The sequence below is a fragment of the Anas platyrhynchos genome, chromosome 3, assembly GCF_047663525.1.
Source record: "Anas platyrhynchos isolate ZD024472 breed Pekin duck chromosome 3, IASCAAS_PekinDuck_T2T, whole genome shotgun sequence".
Lineage (NCBI taxonomy): Eukaryota > Metazoa > Chordata > Aves > Anseriformes > Anatidae > Anas > Anas platyrhynchos.
Genome location: NC_092589.1, coordinates 34750127 through 34769776, shown reverse-complemented (window position 1 = coordinate 34769776; position 19650 = coordinate 34750127). Strand labels below are relative to the sequence as shown.

At 56.7% G+C, this 19650-nt stretch overlaps 2 protein-coding genes across 13 annotated transcripts in view; one reads left to right on the top strand and one right to left on the bottom strand.

Moving 5' to 3' along the window:
• The window catches only part of TJAP1 (tight junction associated protein 1), a 34582-nt gene extending 29333 nt beyond the window's left edge, over positions 1–5249 (bottom strand). Inside the window, exons 1-3 of one of the 9 annotated variants that reach the window (XM_038176914.2) lie at positions 5143–5249; positions 4410–4481; positions 4027–4109 (exon numbers count right to left, since the gene is read on the bottom strand). The gene's annotated coding sequence lies outside the window, so the exon portion shown is untranslated. Of the gene's footprint in view, positions 1–763; positions 914–1586; positions 1785–4026; positions 4110–4409; positions 4668–5142 lie in introns of those variants that run through there. The other 8 variants (XM_038176906.2, XM_038176908.2, XM_038176913.2 and 5 more) reach the window with 8 other exon arrangements.
• A 7520-nt stretch (positions 5250–12769) lies between these two features.
• DLK2 (delta like non-canonical Notch ligand 2) lies at positions 12770–18878 on the top strand. Of its 4 annotated transcripts, none has more exons than XM_038177111.2 (7): positions 12770–12822; positions 14520–14617; positions 14702–14803; positions 15401–15464; positions 15805–15935; positions 16502–16646; positions 16907–18878. In XM_038177111.2, exons 3-7 carry the CDS (start codon positions 14731–14733, stop codon positions 17682–17684), a joined length of 1191 nt encoding a protein of 396 aa, XP_038033039.2. In that variant the 5' UTR covers positions 12770–12822; positions 14520–14617; positions 14702–14730; the 3' UTR covers positions 17685–18878. The 4 variants fall into 4 exon arrangements, with proteins under 4 accessions (XP_038033039.2, XP_038033038.2, XP_038033041.2 ...); XM_038177110.2 differs by lacking the exon at positions 12770–12822 and adding an exon at positions 12956–13158; XM_038177112.2 differs by lacking the exon at positions 12770–12822 and adding an exon at positions 14284–14385.
• The last annotated feature ends 772 nt before the right edge of the window (positions 18879–19650 follow it).

Below are 19650 nucleotides of genomic sequence, written 5' to 3'. Positions count from 1 at the left end.
CCACAGTAATTATCTAATTATTGTCTTGGGAAAATAGCTTGTATTCTTTTGAAACAAATGCTATGAAGTAAAAACTCGCCTGAGGCTTTTTATGAGCCTAAGTATAATTCCCCAATAGTTAGAGAAACTACCTCATCTGTCGCTTCATTTCAGAACCATTCACATGAGCGTTACCGAATGCAGCTGGATAACTGAGATTTTAAGTGCAGGAGAACGGAAATACACAGTTAGGATTTGTACACTGCCAAAAACAGTATTTTGCACAGACAAAATACAAATACAGAACTCAACCCAAGACCCAGGAGTCACTGTGGACTCTCAATTCTGAATTTGCTGACCCCTAGAAATCAGAAACGTGAGCCAGTTCTCTCTTGCCACTAGCAGCAGGTCAGAACGAACCTCTGCACCTAAAAACCAGCCCAACCTGTGCAGAAAAAAAACTTAAAACCTTACTTCCCGACCCTGAACCATTTCACTTTTTAATCGTTATTCTCTCAGTACCACACAACCTTTGTGAGAGCCGGTAACCCTTCACTCACAGCACTTACACCTGCCACAAGAGGGTTACGTTGTGCCCTGGAGCACACGCTGTTCCAGACCAGCCCATAAGGAGGGTACCCACACACAGATCTCTGCGTTTGAAAGACCCGCTCCTAGCTCTGACAATCCTCCCAGTCTGCAATTATCTCCAGGAGTTCCCCTTGCATTTAGGCAGAGATTACAAACCCTCTCTTACATGTATTTCCATACGACTGCCACTGACCTTTATCAGCAAATCGAATGCGTGCCTGTGTGATCCTCTTGATCCTCAACATGGACTAGACAAGACTGCAGGACACAGGCTGTGTTTTCCCTAAACTGAGGCTTGCACTACAACATACTGGATCTCACCTGAATAGCCTTAAAGTCTCCTGCCAGCCACCTTAAGGACTAAAGTCCACTACGGAACTGCAACGTGGAAAGGCCAAACTCCACGCGCACTCTTCCCGCTTAGAAGCGAAGGCGGGGAGCACAAATTGCTTTGTCTGAACACCTGGAGTAAAGAGACAGCACTTACCTGCCTTCACATTCACAAATACGACAGTCCTCACCTACAGACTGCATGACCTTTCCAAACAGCCCACTCTCCACCAGCTTAAAATCCTCAACTATCAGCCCTAGCCAGAGCAGCTGGGGTGCCTTTTTCTAGATGTAGTATCACAAAAGGAAGGTCAATAGGCAAATAAAATAGTAAGCAAGTGGGATTCAATACCTTGCCTCTGACACAGGCCTGTACTAGGTGGTTTAGAAGATAAAGCAAGAAGCCTGAGTGGACAATTACGGAACGATTTGTCCCTTTCCCTAACCTTTGCCTGTTGGAGATTGGGTTATGTCTGAAAAATATGCCTTCTGAAACAAGTTCTTTAGCGAGAGCAAGTCTGAACATTTCCACTTGTATAAATGCTTGATCTCTCCTGAATCCCGCTCAGCATTTAGCCTCAGCGCTATTATGTGGTAGCGAATTTCCACAGATTAGACATCATGTGAAAATACTTTAAAATCATTACTCAGTTTGATGCCTATCAGTTTTACCGAATTGCATTCACCTCAACTGAAGAGCACATTCCAGTTCCTTCACCTCTGCGCAGCAGTCTTCCTCAAACTTGGCAGCCAGCGCCGCTGAAAAGCGGAGGAAACCGAGCCCACCCAAGTGATGCTTATCCTGCATTCCAGCCGCTGCAGTGCTGCTCTCCCTCCTGCACGGCCTTCCACGCTGTCTCCTTCCTAAGCACTGCTCCCACGAGGACAGCAGAGAGGGTGGCTCTTGGCACTCTGACTAGGAGACAGCCTGCGAGCCGCTTGCTGCTCTCCGCCTGAGCAATGTGTTAGCAATGAGACCATAAACATCCAGGCAACAAAGGGAATAATTGCCTAGTCTGGAACAAAACTAGGGGGCACAAAAGAGAAAAGATTAATTTAAGTCGTAAAGATTCGGCTAGATAAAGCATTACAAGCTGTGGAAACAGGAAACAGCTCCTGGGAAGGGAAAAAAGGGGTCTCAGAGTGGCTACTTGCCTTAAAGACATGGCCTGACTTAGACTCCCCAGCAATTTCATTGTGCTACAGCACTTGCAGGCCAGTGGAACATGCAAGAGTCTCCTTCATTTTGAAGGCAGCTTTGCACACTAGGTTATCTTAAAAGGTAAGATGGGGTGGGAATTTTGCAACCGAAAACATGAAGAGTGAGGAACAGGAATGATCTGAACACATTCACACCATCTCTTGCATCTCTGTTAAACCTCACAGTTTAACATTCTGGCCATCATTCCCCTCCAACCTGCTGTAAAGGTACTTCAGTTTTAAAAAGCAACATTCTTCCTACCTCTGTTCCAGACCCAGTCAGTATAGAGTTAGGAAAAAGCCCTCAGGTAGGGGAACTGGCAGAGAAACGTGATAGACAGTTTCTTGCCTAAGGCATTAGCCCTATTTGCATAGATTAGGCACACAGTTCCTTTGCACTCCTGTGTAAAACGAGTATTAGAACCATATTTTTCCAGTTGCTAGTTACTTGAAATACACACCTGGCACAACCACACAAGGTGTCACACACAAAGGGGACATCTTCCCAAACAAAGCTGTCACGCTAGGAGAGCTTCAGGACCTTAAATTACTTGCAAAGGATCAACCAAGTCCACAGCCAAGGAAGTTTGCTCCATTCATTATGCAAATGCCTGTTCCTGACAACAATGGTCAAAAGAGTAGAGAGGAGTAAAAAACATATCAACTACAATCTTTGTTTCTTAGTGGAGGAATCCTGCCCTCAATCAGTATCACGTGCAGGCTCATTTGAGACTCCTCCACGTAGCATTTCTCCCAGCAACAAGAACAGCAGACAAAGTACACCATTATTCTTGTCACACTGTGCTGTAAAATTCGGCTCTTGCTAACAAGGATGCAAGATGGTTATTTGTTATGACCTAACCTCCACAATTATTTATTGGGACCAGGCTGTAGATGTGCTGACACGTGGGAATTTTCAGGGTCCAGTTTTCAGTAGATCCTTCATAAAACGTAGCAGACATTTCAGCAGGGTAGGGAGCTCATCTTTGGAAAAATCATAACCTTCCAGGACTCACAAACATCAGGTATATGTCAAACAACTGCCAAAAAATACAGTCACCCCTTACTGAATCTTGCTTATTTTGCTACTGTTGAAACAGTTAGGTATGCTTTACCTTTTTTAAAGCACTTTCTGCACCACATCATCCTCCACAAAAACTTTCTCCAAGCTTTGGTACTGTTCACACCAGCACTGACATCCATTGTCCTACCCAACTTTACGTCTCCTGCTCTGGAACAAAAAGGGGCAGACTTGCAAAGAACTACTCCTCTTTCGAAGGTATAGTTTACTTCGTGCTCTCCCAAAATACCGTGCCACATGGTTGTACTTAGAGTGGTTGGGGAAGATAAGAATCCAGGATTTGAAAGCTGCAAAGCAAGCGACTTATCAGCAGCCAACAAACTACTTGAAACACTGAAAAAGAATGCAAGGTCATCTTTGGTTCAAAAAGCTGTTTTGAAGAGTCAACAGGTCCTTGCTTGCAACACATCCCCTCCTGACCCAACGTCCTGTTAATATTAAAGATGAAGATAGTCGTAGGTTGCACTTTTGAACCCCGATGGCCCTTCTGAAACGCATTCCCACAACTTCAAGAGCACTGGGTGCCTGGTGGGAACCAAAGCTTCTGATTACCGCAGCTAGGACCTGCTAGCTTAAGTGTTGATGTAACATCCAGAAGCTGAAAAGCACTGGACGCAAAGCACTGTCAGGACACACATTTTCTGCAGTGATCCACTAAAAGCGGACAAAAGACGAAGGAGTTGTATTAAAGTGATTTGATGAGCAAAAGGGATGGAAAATTTAAAGAACCAAGCTGTTAGCTGCCAGCAGCACACACGTGCCATCATTGGTTTGGTTAAATATGGGTACAAAACACAATGTGGTAGAAGAAATAACCCAACAGAACAGAGGGTCACTAGAATTACCTAACTGTGACACCGCAGCGACTGCAAGAGCAGGATCTTCAGAAGAGCGATCAGGATATCACCGTGACTCTGGCTCAGGCCTCCTATAATTATGCAGAAAATACACCTACATCAGCTTCTTAAGATCTCACGTAAAGAGCACTAATCTAAACCTTTAACTGAAGTTTTCCTCTGAGGGACTCTTACTGGAGTCTTCAGGGTTACTCCCATTTCATTTGCATCCCTGACCTTTGCAGCATGTTAAGCGTGTGTTGGCTGAATGGAGAAAGCACGTTAGAGAGGGCCTGGTTGTCGAGTATGCGGTTCCATAGTGTCAAAAAAACTCAAGCAGAGGGACGAAAGCACAGCCTGACTTGGCCTCAGTTCGCTCTTGGCTGTCTTACCTGCTGTCTGATGCTTCAGCGACTCATTGCCTCCTCTCACGTGGGCCCTTTATCCCAGCTGTTTCTCTGAACCTGTAAAACACAGACCAACACCTCAGAAAACCTTCCTCTGGCACCCAACCATTCCCACCTGGCGGACGATTCTTTCCGGTGGACAACCTCCGCCTGGCGTACCTCAGATCCTGGTGGCTCCCGGCTTCAACCCCAACCACACACCCTGATGCTTACCAATGCCATGTCCCAAGCCCCAAACTGCACCCCTAGCCCCCAAACTGCACCCCCAAGCCCCAAACTACACCCCCAAGCCCCCAAACTCCATCTCCAAGCCCCAAACCTCACCCCCAGCCCCCAACCACCAGCACTCTGCCCCTTCCTCCACCCCGTGCTGAGGGCGTTGCGCTCAGACCCGGACGCACCTCGCTACCTTTCACTCAGCTTTTATTTTCAGTTTTTTTATTTTTTTAACGTTTCCAGGGGCTGCCCCGGGTGACCCTCCCCCCCCTCCTCGCCCCGTCTATCCCCCACACCGAGCCGGGCGATGCGGGAAGCCCCCCACACCGCCACCCCCCTGCCCTCCCCTTACCTCCTACACCCCCAAAACCTCCCCCCAGGCTCCCCCTGCTCCTTCCACGCCCTCTCAGCCCCCTCCCCAGCCGCCCCCATGCCCCTGCCCGGCCCTTCCCCGAGCTTTGCCCCCGCTTCAGCCCCGTTCCCGCCCCTCCCCCCGGCTCACGGCTTCAGGCCGCCATCTTGGCGCGGGGCAGGCCGGGTAAGCCGGCGGAATCCCCACGCCGCGCCGCGGCCGCGTCATCGCCGCGGAGGGAGGGGCCCCGAGCCTGAAATGGCGGCGGGGCGGGAGCGGGGGGAGGAGGGAGGGAGGGGTGCTGTGGGGTTAGGGGGGTGCAGGCGGCTTGTTTGTGTGGTGGAGGCAGCGCCGTCCTGCCAAACTGGTACATGTGGGGCTCCCCGTTCCAGCTGTGCCCGTAAATCTCGCAGATGAGGCACCCAAGTGGTCCCACAAGCCGTGTGCCTTCACGCCGAAAGTTGTCAGGGCTGAGGTGCCTTCATGGGTTTTTAAGGACATGGGGTGGCTACACAGATACATGTATTCCTGCAGCTCCCCTTCATGGCACGACTCTTGCTGAGGAAAGATCCAGCCCCTGCTCTTTGCCTGATTTGCCACATTGCTTTCCACAGCAGCCCTAGAGCGCCTTGCAGGTTGCCTCTAAGGTGATGCAGTCACTGCACCTCACAGCAGGGCTTGAGAAGGGGCAGCCCAACGCTTGGGAAACGTAGGGAGAAGTAACAGGGGAGGACTACAGGAAAAAATACTACAGGTTTTAATGGAGTTAAGAGTGTGGGTGCACTCAGGACCCCAGGATGGGCTCGCAGTAACTGCAGGTGATCTGCCCTCTTTAGGTCTCTGCCAGCCAGGGCAATTTTCTGGGAGCCAACATCCAGAATCGCAGCTTCCTCTGCTTGTTGTGTGCCCCAGTCGCTGAGAAACACCCCGACGCTTTGGGGCACATCCCAGGGAAGTCAGCTCACCCTCTGCTCCCTTCCCTGTTGCTCTTTCTTTCACTAACAGTTGATAACCACATGGTAGTTCACTGAGCCAAGCCCAGAGGAAATTTGCATAGCTGAGAGAAGTCCTGGCAGCATTTGGATGATACTCCCAAATGTATAACATTTCCAAGGCTTTCATGTGTGCATCCAGGTAGTAAAAGGCTCACGGTGCCGCAAACTGGACCCAAGCATTCTCTTCTCCTACACAATAACAGGCAGGTGCTCGGCAGGACCCTGCTTCCATGACCTTGGGAATATTGTGCAAAAACGTCTGCTCTGCACCCAGCAAGTGCCGTCTGCACCATGCCACACGTCAGCCAGGGATATTTCAAGAAAGCCTTCAATACTTGTGCCCCCATAAATTCTCCGAATCCTCCCTGTGCCGGAGTCAGATAACAAGCAGAAGGACAATGGCTCCAAGAATCCAGGCTGCCCATCTGCTCTCCACTTCCAGATTCTTGCTTCCACCGCGCCAGCTGATGAAATTTTCATAGCTGATGAGGTTTCTCGTTTCCAATGGGCCTTGCTGCCTTGGAGCATTCACAGTTGTGGTCTGTTCAGGTTTCCGTGGGTGCGCTCTGATGGCAACGATGATTAGAGTCCTTTGGTTTCTTTTGGTGAGCTCTCAGAGTAGGATCAGAGAATCACAGAGGAACTGTGAAGAGGATCTTCAAGCATTTATGAGTTTAGGTGAAATAAGCCCTACGGGAAGGTGGTCTCAGCATTTAATGCTTCCGTTAAACTCAACTCTTCTCAAAATCAGATCCCAAGGTCACACAGCCAAAGGGAGACAGAAACTGAGCAGTCACCTGCTCTAAGCACTAAAAAAACCCTTCCTCACATCCATAAGTCCTCGATTGCCAATTCCTCTCTCCCTCTCTCTCTCTTCACACACATCCACCCTGCCTTTTCCTGTATCCGGAATGGCTGTGAGCTGGACTTACCACTGCCCTGAGCCCAGAGATGTGACATGATGCGGAAGCATGACGTTGTGTTACATTATATTCATTTATATAACACCAGGAATGCCAAAGTGCTGCTCCCAGCTAGAGCCAGTTGCTCGCTAAAGCCTCTGAAGTTCAATTAACAAGCACCAGGTAATCTAACACTTGACTCCCAATAATCCCTTTATTTTAAGGGGCCTCTGGCGGATGCTAAAGCTCTCAGCAAACAATCCTGGAAGTACATTTAGATTCTCTCAAATACCAGCTGAATTTATGACCCTTAATGAAGAGCAGGGAGGAATCTCTTCAAAATACTTTCCAACTGGCAGCACTTTATATAGACGCCTGTAACTGTATAAAAGGAACCCCTTGCGGGCAGGTGCCACCCCGTGGAGGGACAAATGCCTCTGATGTGCCTACAGGCTTGGCCGAAGAAGTTAGACACCAGAAATAATGTCTCCCCACCAGAAGAAGGCAGTGCAGGCTTGGTCCTCTCAAGTTCCCCACTGACCTAGGTCAAGCTGGGAGGACAACGGTGCTGGAGCAGCCTTTGGTGATCCCTGCCTGAGAGCTGCATGAAGTCCCATTTCCTTCTTGGATGAAGTCAAGAAGGGACTCTCAGGACATGCTCATCTCCTCCTCTGTGACTCCAGCCACCTGAGGAGGCTGTGCAGAGGATTCCCCACTAGCCCTCAGCTGGGAAGCCCACAGAGGCAAGAGATTTCATGGACAGGCTGAGCCCCCCAAAACAAAACAAAACAAAAATAAAGAAAGAAAACCAAGACATAAGGGAGCAGAGCTTGCACTGGGATGTGCCAGTACAAGAGGAGCCCAGCACCCAAACTCAGCAGCACCTCAGGAACAATAAGAACATTAAATGCAGGCAGCCTGGGACAGCCCAACGTGTCTGTGGAGGCAGATTTGGACAGCCAAACACACCCTGCCAGCATGCCTGGAGCATGCACCTACCAAAGCAAGACAGCCCACCAGAAAACCAGCTGCTGACAATACCTGGGTGCATAACTCAATCCATCCTACTGCATAACAGCAGGGGCTGGGGCTCAATTGTAGCGTGTGTGCCACTCTCCAAAACCACCTGGAGTTTTTTCATGGGCAAACGCTTTGCTGTCAGGATCCCCAACAGCAGTGGCTGAAGAACAGAACTGTGCTGACCCAACCTAAGCGAAAATTAAGTTTTTCTCATGGGACTGCCTTGAGGCACCCATGTTGATTGGGATGTAATTGTGCCGGGCACTGCACGGAAAGACAAGCAGACACAATATTCTGCCCCTGAGGCCTGAATCTCTTGAATTTCTCTCAAGTCATCTGTGAGCATACAGGATGGAGGACGAAGGCAGAGCCAGAGAGCAATGACAGCAGAGCCCCAGCACAGGACGCTGGCTCCTGCACGGTGCCCTTGTGGCGTTTGAGCAGAGAGGGACGCGCAGCACGTGCTGGTACTTCAGATGCACATCGTGGCACTTTTCCCTGACCTGTTCACCTGGCAGATATCCCGCTCATCAACCCTTCCTTACCATTGCCGCCATGTTTCATGTGGTTCGAAGCACATCTGCACGAAAATAAAAAATAAAATAAATAGATCTCAGTGACCCCTACTGGCCAGTTCTAACCAGCCATTAAAAAGCGTGGTGGTTGCTCATCCTGCCTCTCGCCCTGGGCCCTGGGGCTCCTTCTGGCCTCAGTGGCTGGGCTGTGGCAGCCCCCTCGCCCCTCTGCTCTCCGCTCTCCCCAGCGACCAGGTGCCTCCACCTCATACCCTAGGGGGCTTGGTGGCTCTGCAAGGGACCGGTTACAGGGCTCTGACCTTGTGGGGGTGATTCTGACAGAAAAGAGCTGCTTCCCAGCCGGGACCCACGGCAGAGCTGCCATTGCTCCCCGGGGTGAGCTCTCTGCATCTTCTCCTCCCCTCCTCGCCCACCTCCCGCGGCGGCCTCGCCTCGCCCCACCAAGGCTGTTTGCAAAGCCTTCGCCCCAAGGGCTGCCAGTGCCAGCACGGGTGCACCCTGCAGTGGAGGCTTGCAGAGCAGCCATCCTTCCCTGCCAGGGATTGTGCCTGGAGAAGGAGGGGGGAGAAATGGTGCCCGTGCCCCAGGGCTGCTAGAGTGCACGGCAAAACCCTCGCTGGAAGGAGAGGCTGGTGTCAGCCTCAGACAGAGACTCTAGGGGCTCTGAATCCGTTCCCCTCTGTCAAAACTTGTTGAGCTCGTCATGCTAATAAAGCGTTTGAAATGAACAGGGTTACAAGTATGCGGAGGGGAAAAGGGGGGGATGTCTCAGCCGAGCCTGCGCAGGGAGGCAGCGGAGGGCTGCGGTCCAGAGCATGGGGCAGATCCCTCACCCACACACGAAGGATGAAGGACATGGACGTGGCAGGGTGCCAGGGGGGCACAAAGTGGGGTGCACGAACCGGGGGGAAGGAGGCGATCCCCCAGCCCTATCCGGCCTCTGAGGGCAGGTCGGGGACTCGTGGGCTGTTTCGGGAGGAGGCACGTGGCTGCGTGCTGCCTCTCGAGGAGGCTTTCTGCACGCCTGGCTCACTTCTCCAGCTCCAAGAGCCCTCTCTTTGTGAAGCGTGTGGCGCTGCCTTCCCCGCGCAGCTCTCCTTGTTTATGGGGACGGGTCCAGGCAGGCCGGGGAGGAATTACCTTTCCCTAGGACACGCTTGGTGCTTGGCTGAGCGCACCGCTTCCCTGCTCCACGAGAGAGAGACGTTGAAGGCCAAGGAGACAGTCAGTCTGCAATTAGCCTCCCCCTCCAACCATCGTCCGCATCCCCCGGGGCTGGCAATTATGGACTCCCCTCCCTTGCACCCCAGGTTCAAGGCTTTTTAAGCACGGGCCCGGAGCTTCGTGAAATGACCTTGAAATTCCCTGCTCCAGCCCCTCCTGCCAGGTTTCGCTGCAAAGACGGAGATGCGCCAAGCTCTGTAAATACCCAGGAGCAAGCTCCGAGACAAGCGCTGAGGGAGCTCAAAGCGTTTGCTTCAAGAGGCTCCCATTAAACGCTCGCGTGCCTGCTCCCGGTGAGATGAGGGAGGTTTTACTGCTGGAGCTGCCAGCTGGAAAGAGGAAAGGAGACGGGCACGGCTGGAGGTGGGCTTCGAGGCACCTCGTGGTGCATGCCAGCCAGGAGAAGGCCTGGCAGATGTCCTCTGCCAGCCTCTCCTCGCTGCCCCGATCCTCCCTGACCTCCCCTGGCAGCAGGAGGTGGGGTGGGAGAAGGGGCACGAGTCCTGAGGTCTGGGCGCTCTCGTGCGAGTGACTGTCACACACACACATGCAGAGGGAAGCCAAAAAGCACAGGGCAAAACAAGATCCTGCACAACAAAGCCATGGGTTTTTTTTTTGAAGGGGGATGACTCAGTTTGGTGAGCAGTGAGGGCTTTTCTCCAGCCACCCTCCGCGTACACCTATCTCCTTCCCCTCCCCTTCGAGTCTGTTTGAAGTTAATTAGCCAAATCTTTTTATGTTGATTTTTTTTCTCTTTCCTGGTGGCTCTGTCCTGTCTCGGATGGAAATACCACCAGAGCAGCCAAAGTCCAAGCCACTTGGCTGTGGTGATGGGAAATGTCTTTTGGGTGCCTCCTCGTGTCCCCAGCGTCCTTCTTCTCCCAGGGCCAGGTCCTCCTGGCTCAGGGGAAGGTGCAAGCTCTGCAAAATTGCTGCCCTGATGGAAAGCTGCTCCCTACCCACAGCCTAGCGGGAGGGTTGCTAGCTCTTCGGGGCTCTTTACTCTTTATTTTCATTGTCTCTAGAAATGCCCTGTCATTTTGGAGAGTCTACTGTCTCAGCAGGCCGCCAAGGATGCGAATGAAAAAAAAAAAAAAAAAGACACGCTGAGCCTCAGCAGTGTTCCCAGGGACTTCAGGGTCACGGGGAATGTGACACTGGGCTTGGGCGACATTCCTGGAGGCTTTGGGGAAACACAAAATACGTCCCGGGGTGGTTACCCTCGCTGCAGCGCTGAAACAGAGGAGGGTGAATCCCGGGGCAGTTCCCAGGGGCTGAGGCACCCCTTGCAAAGCCACCAGGGCCAAGGGAATCGGATACTTCCCTTCCCAGGGCCGTTCCTGATGGAGAGACCTAGGAGACCTAGGAAGGTCTGAAGGGCTTTTGGAGCCAAAGAGAGAGAACCTGGGCAGGGTGGGACAGGATGGCTTCGCCAAGACCACGGGTAGGCCTCTTCTGCATCGTTCCCCGGATGATAGACCACTGAAACGGCCAAAAATTGCCAGGGATGAGCCGGGAGCTTCTCCACCCTCGACCTTCACCCCCCTCTGTCGCCCGCCCCCTCCGTGTCCCCGCTGCAGGCGCAAACACCTACTGCCCATGGAAGCTATTTCTAAGCAATCCCGGGCATCTGGGGAATGGGGCTGCGGACAAATATCGGGGCGGGCGCGTGCGGTGAGCGCGCACACACACACACAGAGACATCCCCGCAGCCCCCGTGCTGCCGCAGAGTCAAATATAGACCTTGGGGAAGGGGGAACAATGGCCGGGGTTGGGTTTCACTCAGGGCTGCGGGGCCAGCGAGCTGCTGATGTTTGTTGTGGGCCGGGGTGGGATGGGGGAGAACATTTGGTTTAACCCCGAGCCCCCGGGGTTGGTGGCGTGTGGCAGGCGGGCGTACGGAGGAGAGGGTGACCCCGAGCCCAGCATTGACCCAGGAGTTGGGTGGCAAAGGGCTGGCTGGAAGCTGGTTTGGGACAGCCAGGACCTCGGAATATGGCAGAGTAACGCGGGAAGGCCATGCAGGGTGAGGAGCAGCGCGGGCAGCTGTCCTTCCCAAGGTTTGGTGGCCCTCTGCATGGCTTCGTCTTAGTGTCGGGGCATTGGTGACCACAGCTTGCCAGTGGCAGCAGGAGAAGCATTGGGGGTGGCTCCCATTTTTGGGGTGGCTGCCCCAAGCTGCCCCGTGAAGGTCTGGGGGACATCTTCTGGGGGACATCTTCTGGGGACAGCTTCTGGGGGACAGCTTCTGGGGACAGCTTCTGGGGGACAGTTTTGCTCCTCTTGGGCCATTGGCTCCCTCTGAGGGGCTCGGCATTGAGGCCTGGCCTGTGCTGCATGTGGGGGGTATGTGGGTTATGTGGGGACTGTGTAGGGTGTGTGAGGGGTGTTTGTGGGGTTTGTGTGGGGTTTGTGTGAGGTGTGTGGGTTGCATGGGGTGTGTGTGGTGTGCATGGGGTGCATGGGATGTGTGTGGGGTATGTGGGGGTGTTTGTGGGGTTTATGTGGGGTGTGTGTGAGGTACGTGGGGTTTGTATGAGGTGCATGGGGTTTGTGTGGGGTGTATGTGGGGTTTGTGTGAGGTGCATGTGAGGTGTATGGTGTTTGTGTGGGGTGTATGTGGGGTGTGTGTGGGGTTTATGTGGGGTGTGTGTGAGGTGTGTGGGTATTGTGTGAGGTGCATGGGGTGCGTGAGGTGTGCGTGGGGAGCATGTGGGGTGTGTGTGAGGTGTGTGGGGTGTGTGGAGTGGATGTGGGGTATGTGGGATGTGGGGGGGTGTACGTGAGGTGTGTGGAGTGTGCGTGGGGTGCGTGGGGTGTGTGTGGGGTTTGTGTGAGGTGTGTGGGGTGTGTGTGGGGTGTATGTGAGGTGTGTGGGGTGTGTGTGAGGTGTGTGGGGTTTGTGTGGGATTTGTGTAGCGTGTGATTTGGGGGCGTGTGTAGGGTTTGTGTGAGGTGTGTGGGGTGCGTGAGGTGTGCGTGGGGTGTGTGGGCTGCGTGTGGGGTTTGTGTGAGGCGCGTGGGGTGCGTGGGGCGTGTGTGGGGCGCGTGTGGGGTGCGTGGGGTGTGCGTGGCGGGCATCCCGCGTGTGCCCCCCCCGGCGGCGGCGGTGGCGGTGGCGGCGGCAGCGACAACAGCGGCAGCAGGGCAGGGGTGAGCAGCTCCCGGGCTGGCTGTGCTGGATGAGGTGGATGGGGGGGGGGGGGGGCGCCTGCGGTGTGTGGCTGCGGGAGGCGGGGGCCGTCCCGGGGCGGGAGGGATGTGCAGGCACACGCAGCCGCTGGCAGGCGGCCGGGGCGCACGGCGGCGGCGGCGGCGGGCGGAGCGGAGCGGAGGGGAGCGGAGCGGAGGGGCACACGCGGCAGCTCCCTCCCTCCCTCCGCAGCCCCGCGCCTCCCCAGCCCCGCCGCCGCCGCCTCTGAGCCGGGCATGGCCGCCCCCCGCCGCCGCCGCCGCCTCGCCCCGCGATAGCCGCCGCCGGGAGCCGAGGTGAGCAGCCCCGGGGAGGGGGTCCCCGGCCAGAAGGGAGGAACGGGGAGCAGCCCTGAGCCCCGAGGCCGAGCCCGCTCGCAGCCCTGTGGGGCTCCTGGGTGCCCCCCAGGGTGCCCCCAGCATCGCCCCATGGGGAGGGAGCTCGGCGATGCCCTGTGGTTGAGCTCCCGGCTGCTCGGCCATCGGCCCTAAATTATTTCCTAAGTTTCCGAGGCGTTCCTGCAGCCTCCCCCCGAAACGCAGCAGCTGCTGGCCGCTGCCCGGCATTTTGGGGCCGGCAGCGCTGGGGCAAGGGGAGAGTGCGGAGAGGTGGGGGGGGGGATGCGGGGATCCCTGCCCGCATTTGGCTGGGGCAGTGATGATAAAATCCCGCAGCCCCCCGGGAAATGCCGCCTCCTTTGTGGGTGGTGGTTTGTCTGCATGCAGGAGGCTTGGAGCAGCATCGCCGCTTTGGGTTCACAGGGATATTTGGTCTGGTCCAGGTGGGTCAAGCCGCTAGCGGGGACCCCGACACTTCCTCCTGCCATGGATGTGTATGCGTGTGGTGGTGCTGGTGGCAGTGGGGGGACATCCCTCCGAATCTGAGCAGCCTCTGGTGTAGCAATCGACCCTACACAACCTCCCCTGGCTTTGGGGTACGGCTGAGAGCGGCGTGGCCCCTGCCCATCACACCCACGCAGCTGGATGGAGCCCGCTCCCTGCCCGCGCCGCGCTCCTGGCGGGGCGCTCAGACCCCTCCCATCTCATTATAGTAATATCCTTATGATATCACCCTTCGAATTTCCTGCCCTGAACAACCCCAGCAGGCTGGGAGGGAGCGAAGCGTTTTTGGAAAGTCTTTTCACGCGACTTCGAGGGCAGGAGGCGGCCAGGAAATAAACGGGTGCGGGAGCACCGGGTTCGGGGGGCTCTCTGCAGGACGGCCGAGGGAAAGGACTGCACCCAGCCAGGCTTCGTGCTCGTCTCCGCAGCCCCGGGGATGTTTCCCCTGGTGCTATTTGCCTAGATTTACCCTGGCCCCCTGCGTCTAATTGAGGCAGAAGGAGCTTCGCCTCTTAGCCGTCGGCTTATCGGGTTTTTCTCGCTGCAGCCCAGCAAGTCTTAGAAAAGCAGCCGTAGAAACACTCGGCCCATCTATCCCTTTGACCGCACGCAGGAGGATGGGTGCAGAGCAGGGACCTTGATTAACAAGATGCCCACAGCCCCCTGATCCAGAGAGGGAAGGTGAAGGTCCCCGCAGCTGCGCAGGGGTGCAAGAGGCTTTGCTCCCTGGAGAAGGGCGGTGTAGCAGCCCCAGCGCTGGGCGTTTGCCTCCTGCTCTCCCACACACGCATGTTAAAAGGCTTTTTGGTTCTCAGTGCTCCGGCGTTGCCGTAGAGGAAGGAGCCTGGAAGGACAGAGAGGAGTGCGGTGACAAGTCCATGCAAAACTGGATGTTTCAGCTCAAAACTCCCAGGTAGTGGAGAGGAAGGGATGCGTGAAGCGAGGCTGCGGTGCGAGCTGGGGGGCTTCCCTGAGGTTGCTCTTCTGACCTCTGTAGGTGTTCATCTCGGTGGGGCCACGCTGACCATGCTCAGGAGCTTCTGTCTCCAGCTCATGTCCTTGCTTTGGATCCTCTTGGCGCATCACCAGCTCGCCCAAGGTGAGTCTCAGGGCCCGTCTCCCTTCTATCTGTCTTCCCAAACCCGTCCATAGCGTGGCTGAAGTCTCCTCAGTTCGCCACACAAACGGGGGTGGCAGTGGCTGAGCAGGCTGGCGGCGAGGTCCCCCTGCTCCTTGGAGAGGCAGGGCGAGGGACAGAGCGAAGATCCCGAACCCGAGTGGCTTCATCCTGGATGCCGAGAGGCAAAATCCCCTCCTGAAGATTAGCCTGCCCTCCCCCAGCTCCGGATAAGCGCCGAGTTCCCAAAGCCATCTGCCAGGAGGGCGGTGGTGGCTGCAGGCTGGACGCTGCTGGCTTGGTTTGAGAGGTTCCTCGTGTGAGGAGAGGCTCGGTCAGGGGAGGGCGGTCATCTCCTGGGCCTGGGCTCCTGCAGGAACCTCTGGGCAGGTGACAGGGCAGAGGGGAAGGTGGGGATGGAAGTGGACACCAGCAGGAGGGAGCAGGCCGGTGCCGAGCACGGCGAGGCCACGGCTCAGTTACAGCTCCTTGACGGCAGCCTTTAAATAAATAAATCATCAGAACTGGATACCCACACGAGCAGAACTTGACCTCTGTCCCCCGCCCCCTGCCTTGCAGGTGATGACTGCAGCGAGCGCTGCAACCTGGCCCACGGCTGCTGCGACCAGGATGGGAAGTGCAGGTACGTCCCTGGGCCCCCAGCCCGGCTGCTCCCCGGTGCTGCCAGTGGGGGACAAGCAGCCTCAGGCTGCTACCACCTCCTCTCAGCTCTGCTTCCACACAGATGCCCTCATTTTCTTACCTCGCTCCCCTTGGAGCTGGCAGGGCGAGGGAAAGCCGCTGGGGCACCACAGCTTTGCTTTGCCACCAGCCCCATAAGCCCGTCGATCAGTGGCCATGTGTCTTGCAGTGGATTACGGCTGCACTTAGATGAAAAATGCTGGAAATTACAATGCACAGGGATGCAGCGGGGCGGGAGGTTCCTGGGGACCTCTCATCCCATTTCCTGCCCCGTCCCCCAGGTGCGATCCGGGCTGGGAGGGCGAGCACTGCGAGGAGTGCGTGCGCATGCCGGGCTGCCTCCACGGGACCTGCCACCAGCCCTGGCAGTGCATCTGTCACAGCGGCTGGGCCGGCAAGTTCTGCGACAAAGGTGAGTCCCGGGCTGGATGTGACACCGGGAGGGGACACCGCAGGGGACAGAGGGTTTACCCGAGCCCATCCCCTGTGCTGCGCCTTGGCTGAAGGGCTGTGGTTGAAGCCCAGCATGCCCTGCACGGATAGGAGGGTTGGCACAGCTCACAGCCACCCCGACCATGGGCTGGGCATGAGATGGGATGTCCCCGTGTCCCCTGGCTGTCCCTGTCGGCATGGTGAGAGCTGTGTGACGCGGGCCAGCCTCCGGAAACGTAGCGGATGAACTCGCTGCCTTTCCCACGCCACGGCTGGGTTTGGGCAGCACCTCCAGCTTCCCCCGGGGCTTCCTGCTGCGGACAAGTCCCATCATCCGGCCCCACGGCCTCTGTGCCACTGCCGTGGGTCTGTGCTCACACCCTGGCTGACACACATGGCACAGTTTGTAAGGCTGCACTTGTGTTGCTGCCGGTGCCTGCTGGAAGGGAGGAGGGGGAAACTGCGGCCAGTCCCCATCCCGCTGGGTCTGGTGGTGTGGGAACTGACCCCGTTTCTCACTCATTCCACCTTTTCCTTTCCCCACAGACATACACATCTGCGAGCACCAGTCCCCGTGCCAGAACGGGGCTCAGTGCGTCTACGACCGAGACGGGGACTACTCCTGCCTGTGTCCTGAGGGCTTCCACGGGAAGGACTGCGAGATGAAGGCAGGGCCGTGCGAGAAGGCAGGGTGAGACACAGCAGCCGGGGCACACATTGCCGAGCGGCAGCCTGGCTTGGCTCCTTACCCGTGGATTTCCACGTGCTAATGGAGTTCAGCCAAAACCACCGTTAGCTTGGCGTGCTGTGGTCCGAGCAGACTCCTGTCCCTCATCCTCTCTTGGGGAACAGCCAGCACCGTGCTGGCTCTGTCAGCGCCGTTCCCCTCCTGAGGGCAGGGGGAAGAGCTCTGCTGCTGAGCCGTGACCTGTCCTTGCTGTCCCCACACAGGTCTCCGTGCAAGAACGGGGGGCAGTGCCAAGACGAGAACGGCTTTGCCAGCAACTTCACCTGCCGCTGCCTCGCCGGCTTCGTGGGGGCTCTCTGCGAGCACGACGTGGACGACTGCCTGATGCGCCCCTGCGCCAACGGTGCCACCTGCCACGACGGCGTCAACCGCTTCTCCTGCCAGTGCCAGCTGGGCTTCGAGGGGCGCTTCTGCACCATCAACATCAACGACTGCGCCAGCCAGCCCTGCAAGAACGGGGCCAAGTGCTACGACCGCGTCAACGACTACGACTGCTTGTGTCCCGACCGCTTCACCGGCAAAACCTGCGAGGTCTCCGTCCCCGAGCCCACCTGGGCTCCCCCCTTCCAGCCCGTGAACCAGGAGGGCGGCGGGGCGATGCGGAGCACCACCAGCCAGCCGCCCGGGGTGACGCAGCCCGAGCCTGGCAGGACCGCGGTCACGGGGCGGCGCGTGGCCAACCAGAGCGAGAAAGCGCCGGGGGGAGGGTTGTTGAAAATCTCCGTGAAGGAGGTGGTGACCCAGAGGGACTCCGGGCTGAGCGAAGCCCAGCTGGTGACGGTGCTGGTGTTCGGGGTGCTGACGGCACTGCTGGTCCTCGTCACCGTCCTGCTCATCCTGAGGAACTGGCAGCGGGGCCGGCAGAGGTCGAACTGGTGCCAAAGCCCTTCGCAGGCTGCCAGGAAGCTGCAGGACCAGGAGTGCCAGGTGGGCATGCTCAACACCGTCCTGATCGAGCCCAGGAAGACGACGGAGCTGTGAGCTGCGAGGACCTTGAGCCAGGCCCCGGCAGCTCGTCGTGCTGGCAGACCCCTCGGACTGCCCCCCCGGGCAGGGCAGCTCTTCTGGTGCAAACTGGGGCAGCGAGCGCCTCGATGAAACCCCACGGCACCGAGCACGACGCAATGTGTCCGAGCCACCTCCGCCCAGCCGGTGCGACCCACGGGAATCGAGGCAGGGCCATGTGGGGCCAGCCCCGCGAGGGAGCAGCACCGGCAGCGCCCCGACGTGAGCTCTTGGAGGAGGAGGACGCGGCCGTCCCACAGACGTCTTCTGCCAGGCCCTTCACAGCTCCTCCCTGGGACTCCTGGAAGCGGCTCCGGGGATCATTTCGGGTCTCCTCCTGCTCTTTTCCTGCCGTGTGATGGACGCCCCCTCCTCTTGCTGTCAGCCTTGGCGTTGCAAACGCGTTCCGAACCTTCCTCCTGATGATCCGTGGGGTCTTCTCCCCCCACGTACCGAGCCGTCCTTGCTGGCCTGGACGCAAACCACAAAGCTTGCCCAGCACACGCTTCTGCTTCGCTGTTTGCTGACGGGGAGGAGCACAGCTTGCTCCCCTCGGGGCTGAGCTGGTCCTTCTCACGTGCCCCCGCAGGTGAAACTGGCGATGGATGAGGCTGGGGACGTGCTGGGGCTGCGTTAGGAGCAGTACAAAAGCCAGACCCTCGTTTCCCCTGCCAGCACTAACCTGGATCCAGCCACTGCAGCGCTTCCTGACACAAAACAGGCCTGTGACGAGCCGGGGATGACTGCAGGAAGCAGACAGAGCGCTGCCTTCCCTGCCCCTGCTAAAGCACAGCTGAGGGGCAGCAGATTGCCGGGGCACTTCGTCCGTGTACCAGCCCTGCTCTGCCTTTTCTGGTTCGCTGCGCAGCAGCCAGCGCCTCCCTGCCAGGATTTGCTGTGCCTCCTCGTGGGAACGGGGCATTAAGCAGTGGATTTCTTGCAAACAAAGCAAAACAGAACAAAACAAACCCTACTACTGGGCCTGTAGGGCTGCAGAGCGGAGTTGAAGGTGATGCACAGAGAGCAGAGAGAGGAGTGAGCGCTCAGCCAGGAGGGAGACCTGGGAAAAGGGACTGGGGCTGCATCAGAAAGATTATTTTTTTAATACATGGATGGATGATGTACCTTTATCAAATAAAACAAATACAAGCCCAGAAGCGGTGTACCGGAGAATCGTGAAGTAATTTAGGTTGAAGGAACCTTGAAGGAACCTCTGGGCATCATTTCTGATCAGATCAGGTTGCTTTTGAGTACTCCCATCGCTGCCTTCAGAAGCACGAACCCAGATCGTGGGGCAGGGCTTGTTCTGCCCCATGCTCTGGCCCAAGCCCCCACAACATTTTCACTGCCTGGAAGCCCTTGGCTTCGCTGCCCTGGCACCGTGCTGCTGGGAGAGCTCCAGGGACCTTCCCAGGGTCTCTTTGACCTCGATGCCTCCAAAAATCAGAGGCTGCTTGGCTTGGGAAGCCAAGGTTATCAGGGGCACTGAGCAAAGAGGGGACCTGGGCCTCAGGGGGTGGGGATGGCTCCGGGGGGCTGCCTGAGAGGAAGGAGAGGGATCCTGCCTCAGGACGGCACAGCAGAAGTGTGTACGTGCTACGTGCTGCCTCAGAGCACTCTGGAGAAGGGGAAAATGCAAAAGTGAGTCCAAGAATGCTGATGGGAAGAGCAAATCGATCCTAAAACTGAAAGTAGCCATGTGTTTGTGCAGCTGGGAGCAGGGCAGGAGTCACAGGGAGTTCCTCTAGGAAAAATGGTTTGCAATAAGCTAGCCTTAGGGGCCTTCGGTGTAATCATGTTCTGGGGAAGGTTTTCTCCTCTGTAAGCTGGAGAAAGGGACACAAGGCTCCTAGGTGCAGCCTTATGGGGTATTTGGAGCACTCAGGGAGCAGGCAGGGTTGTTTCTGGGGAAAGAGGGCACCACTCCTGTAGCTCGCAAGGA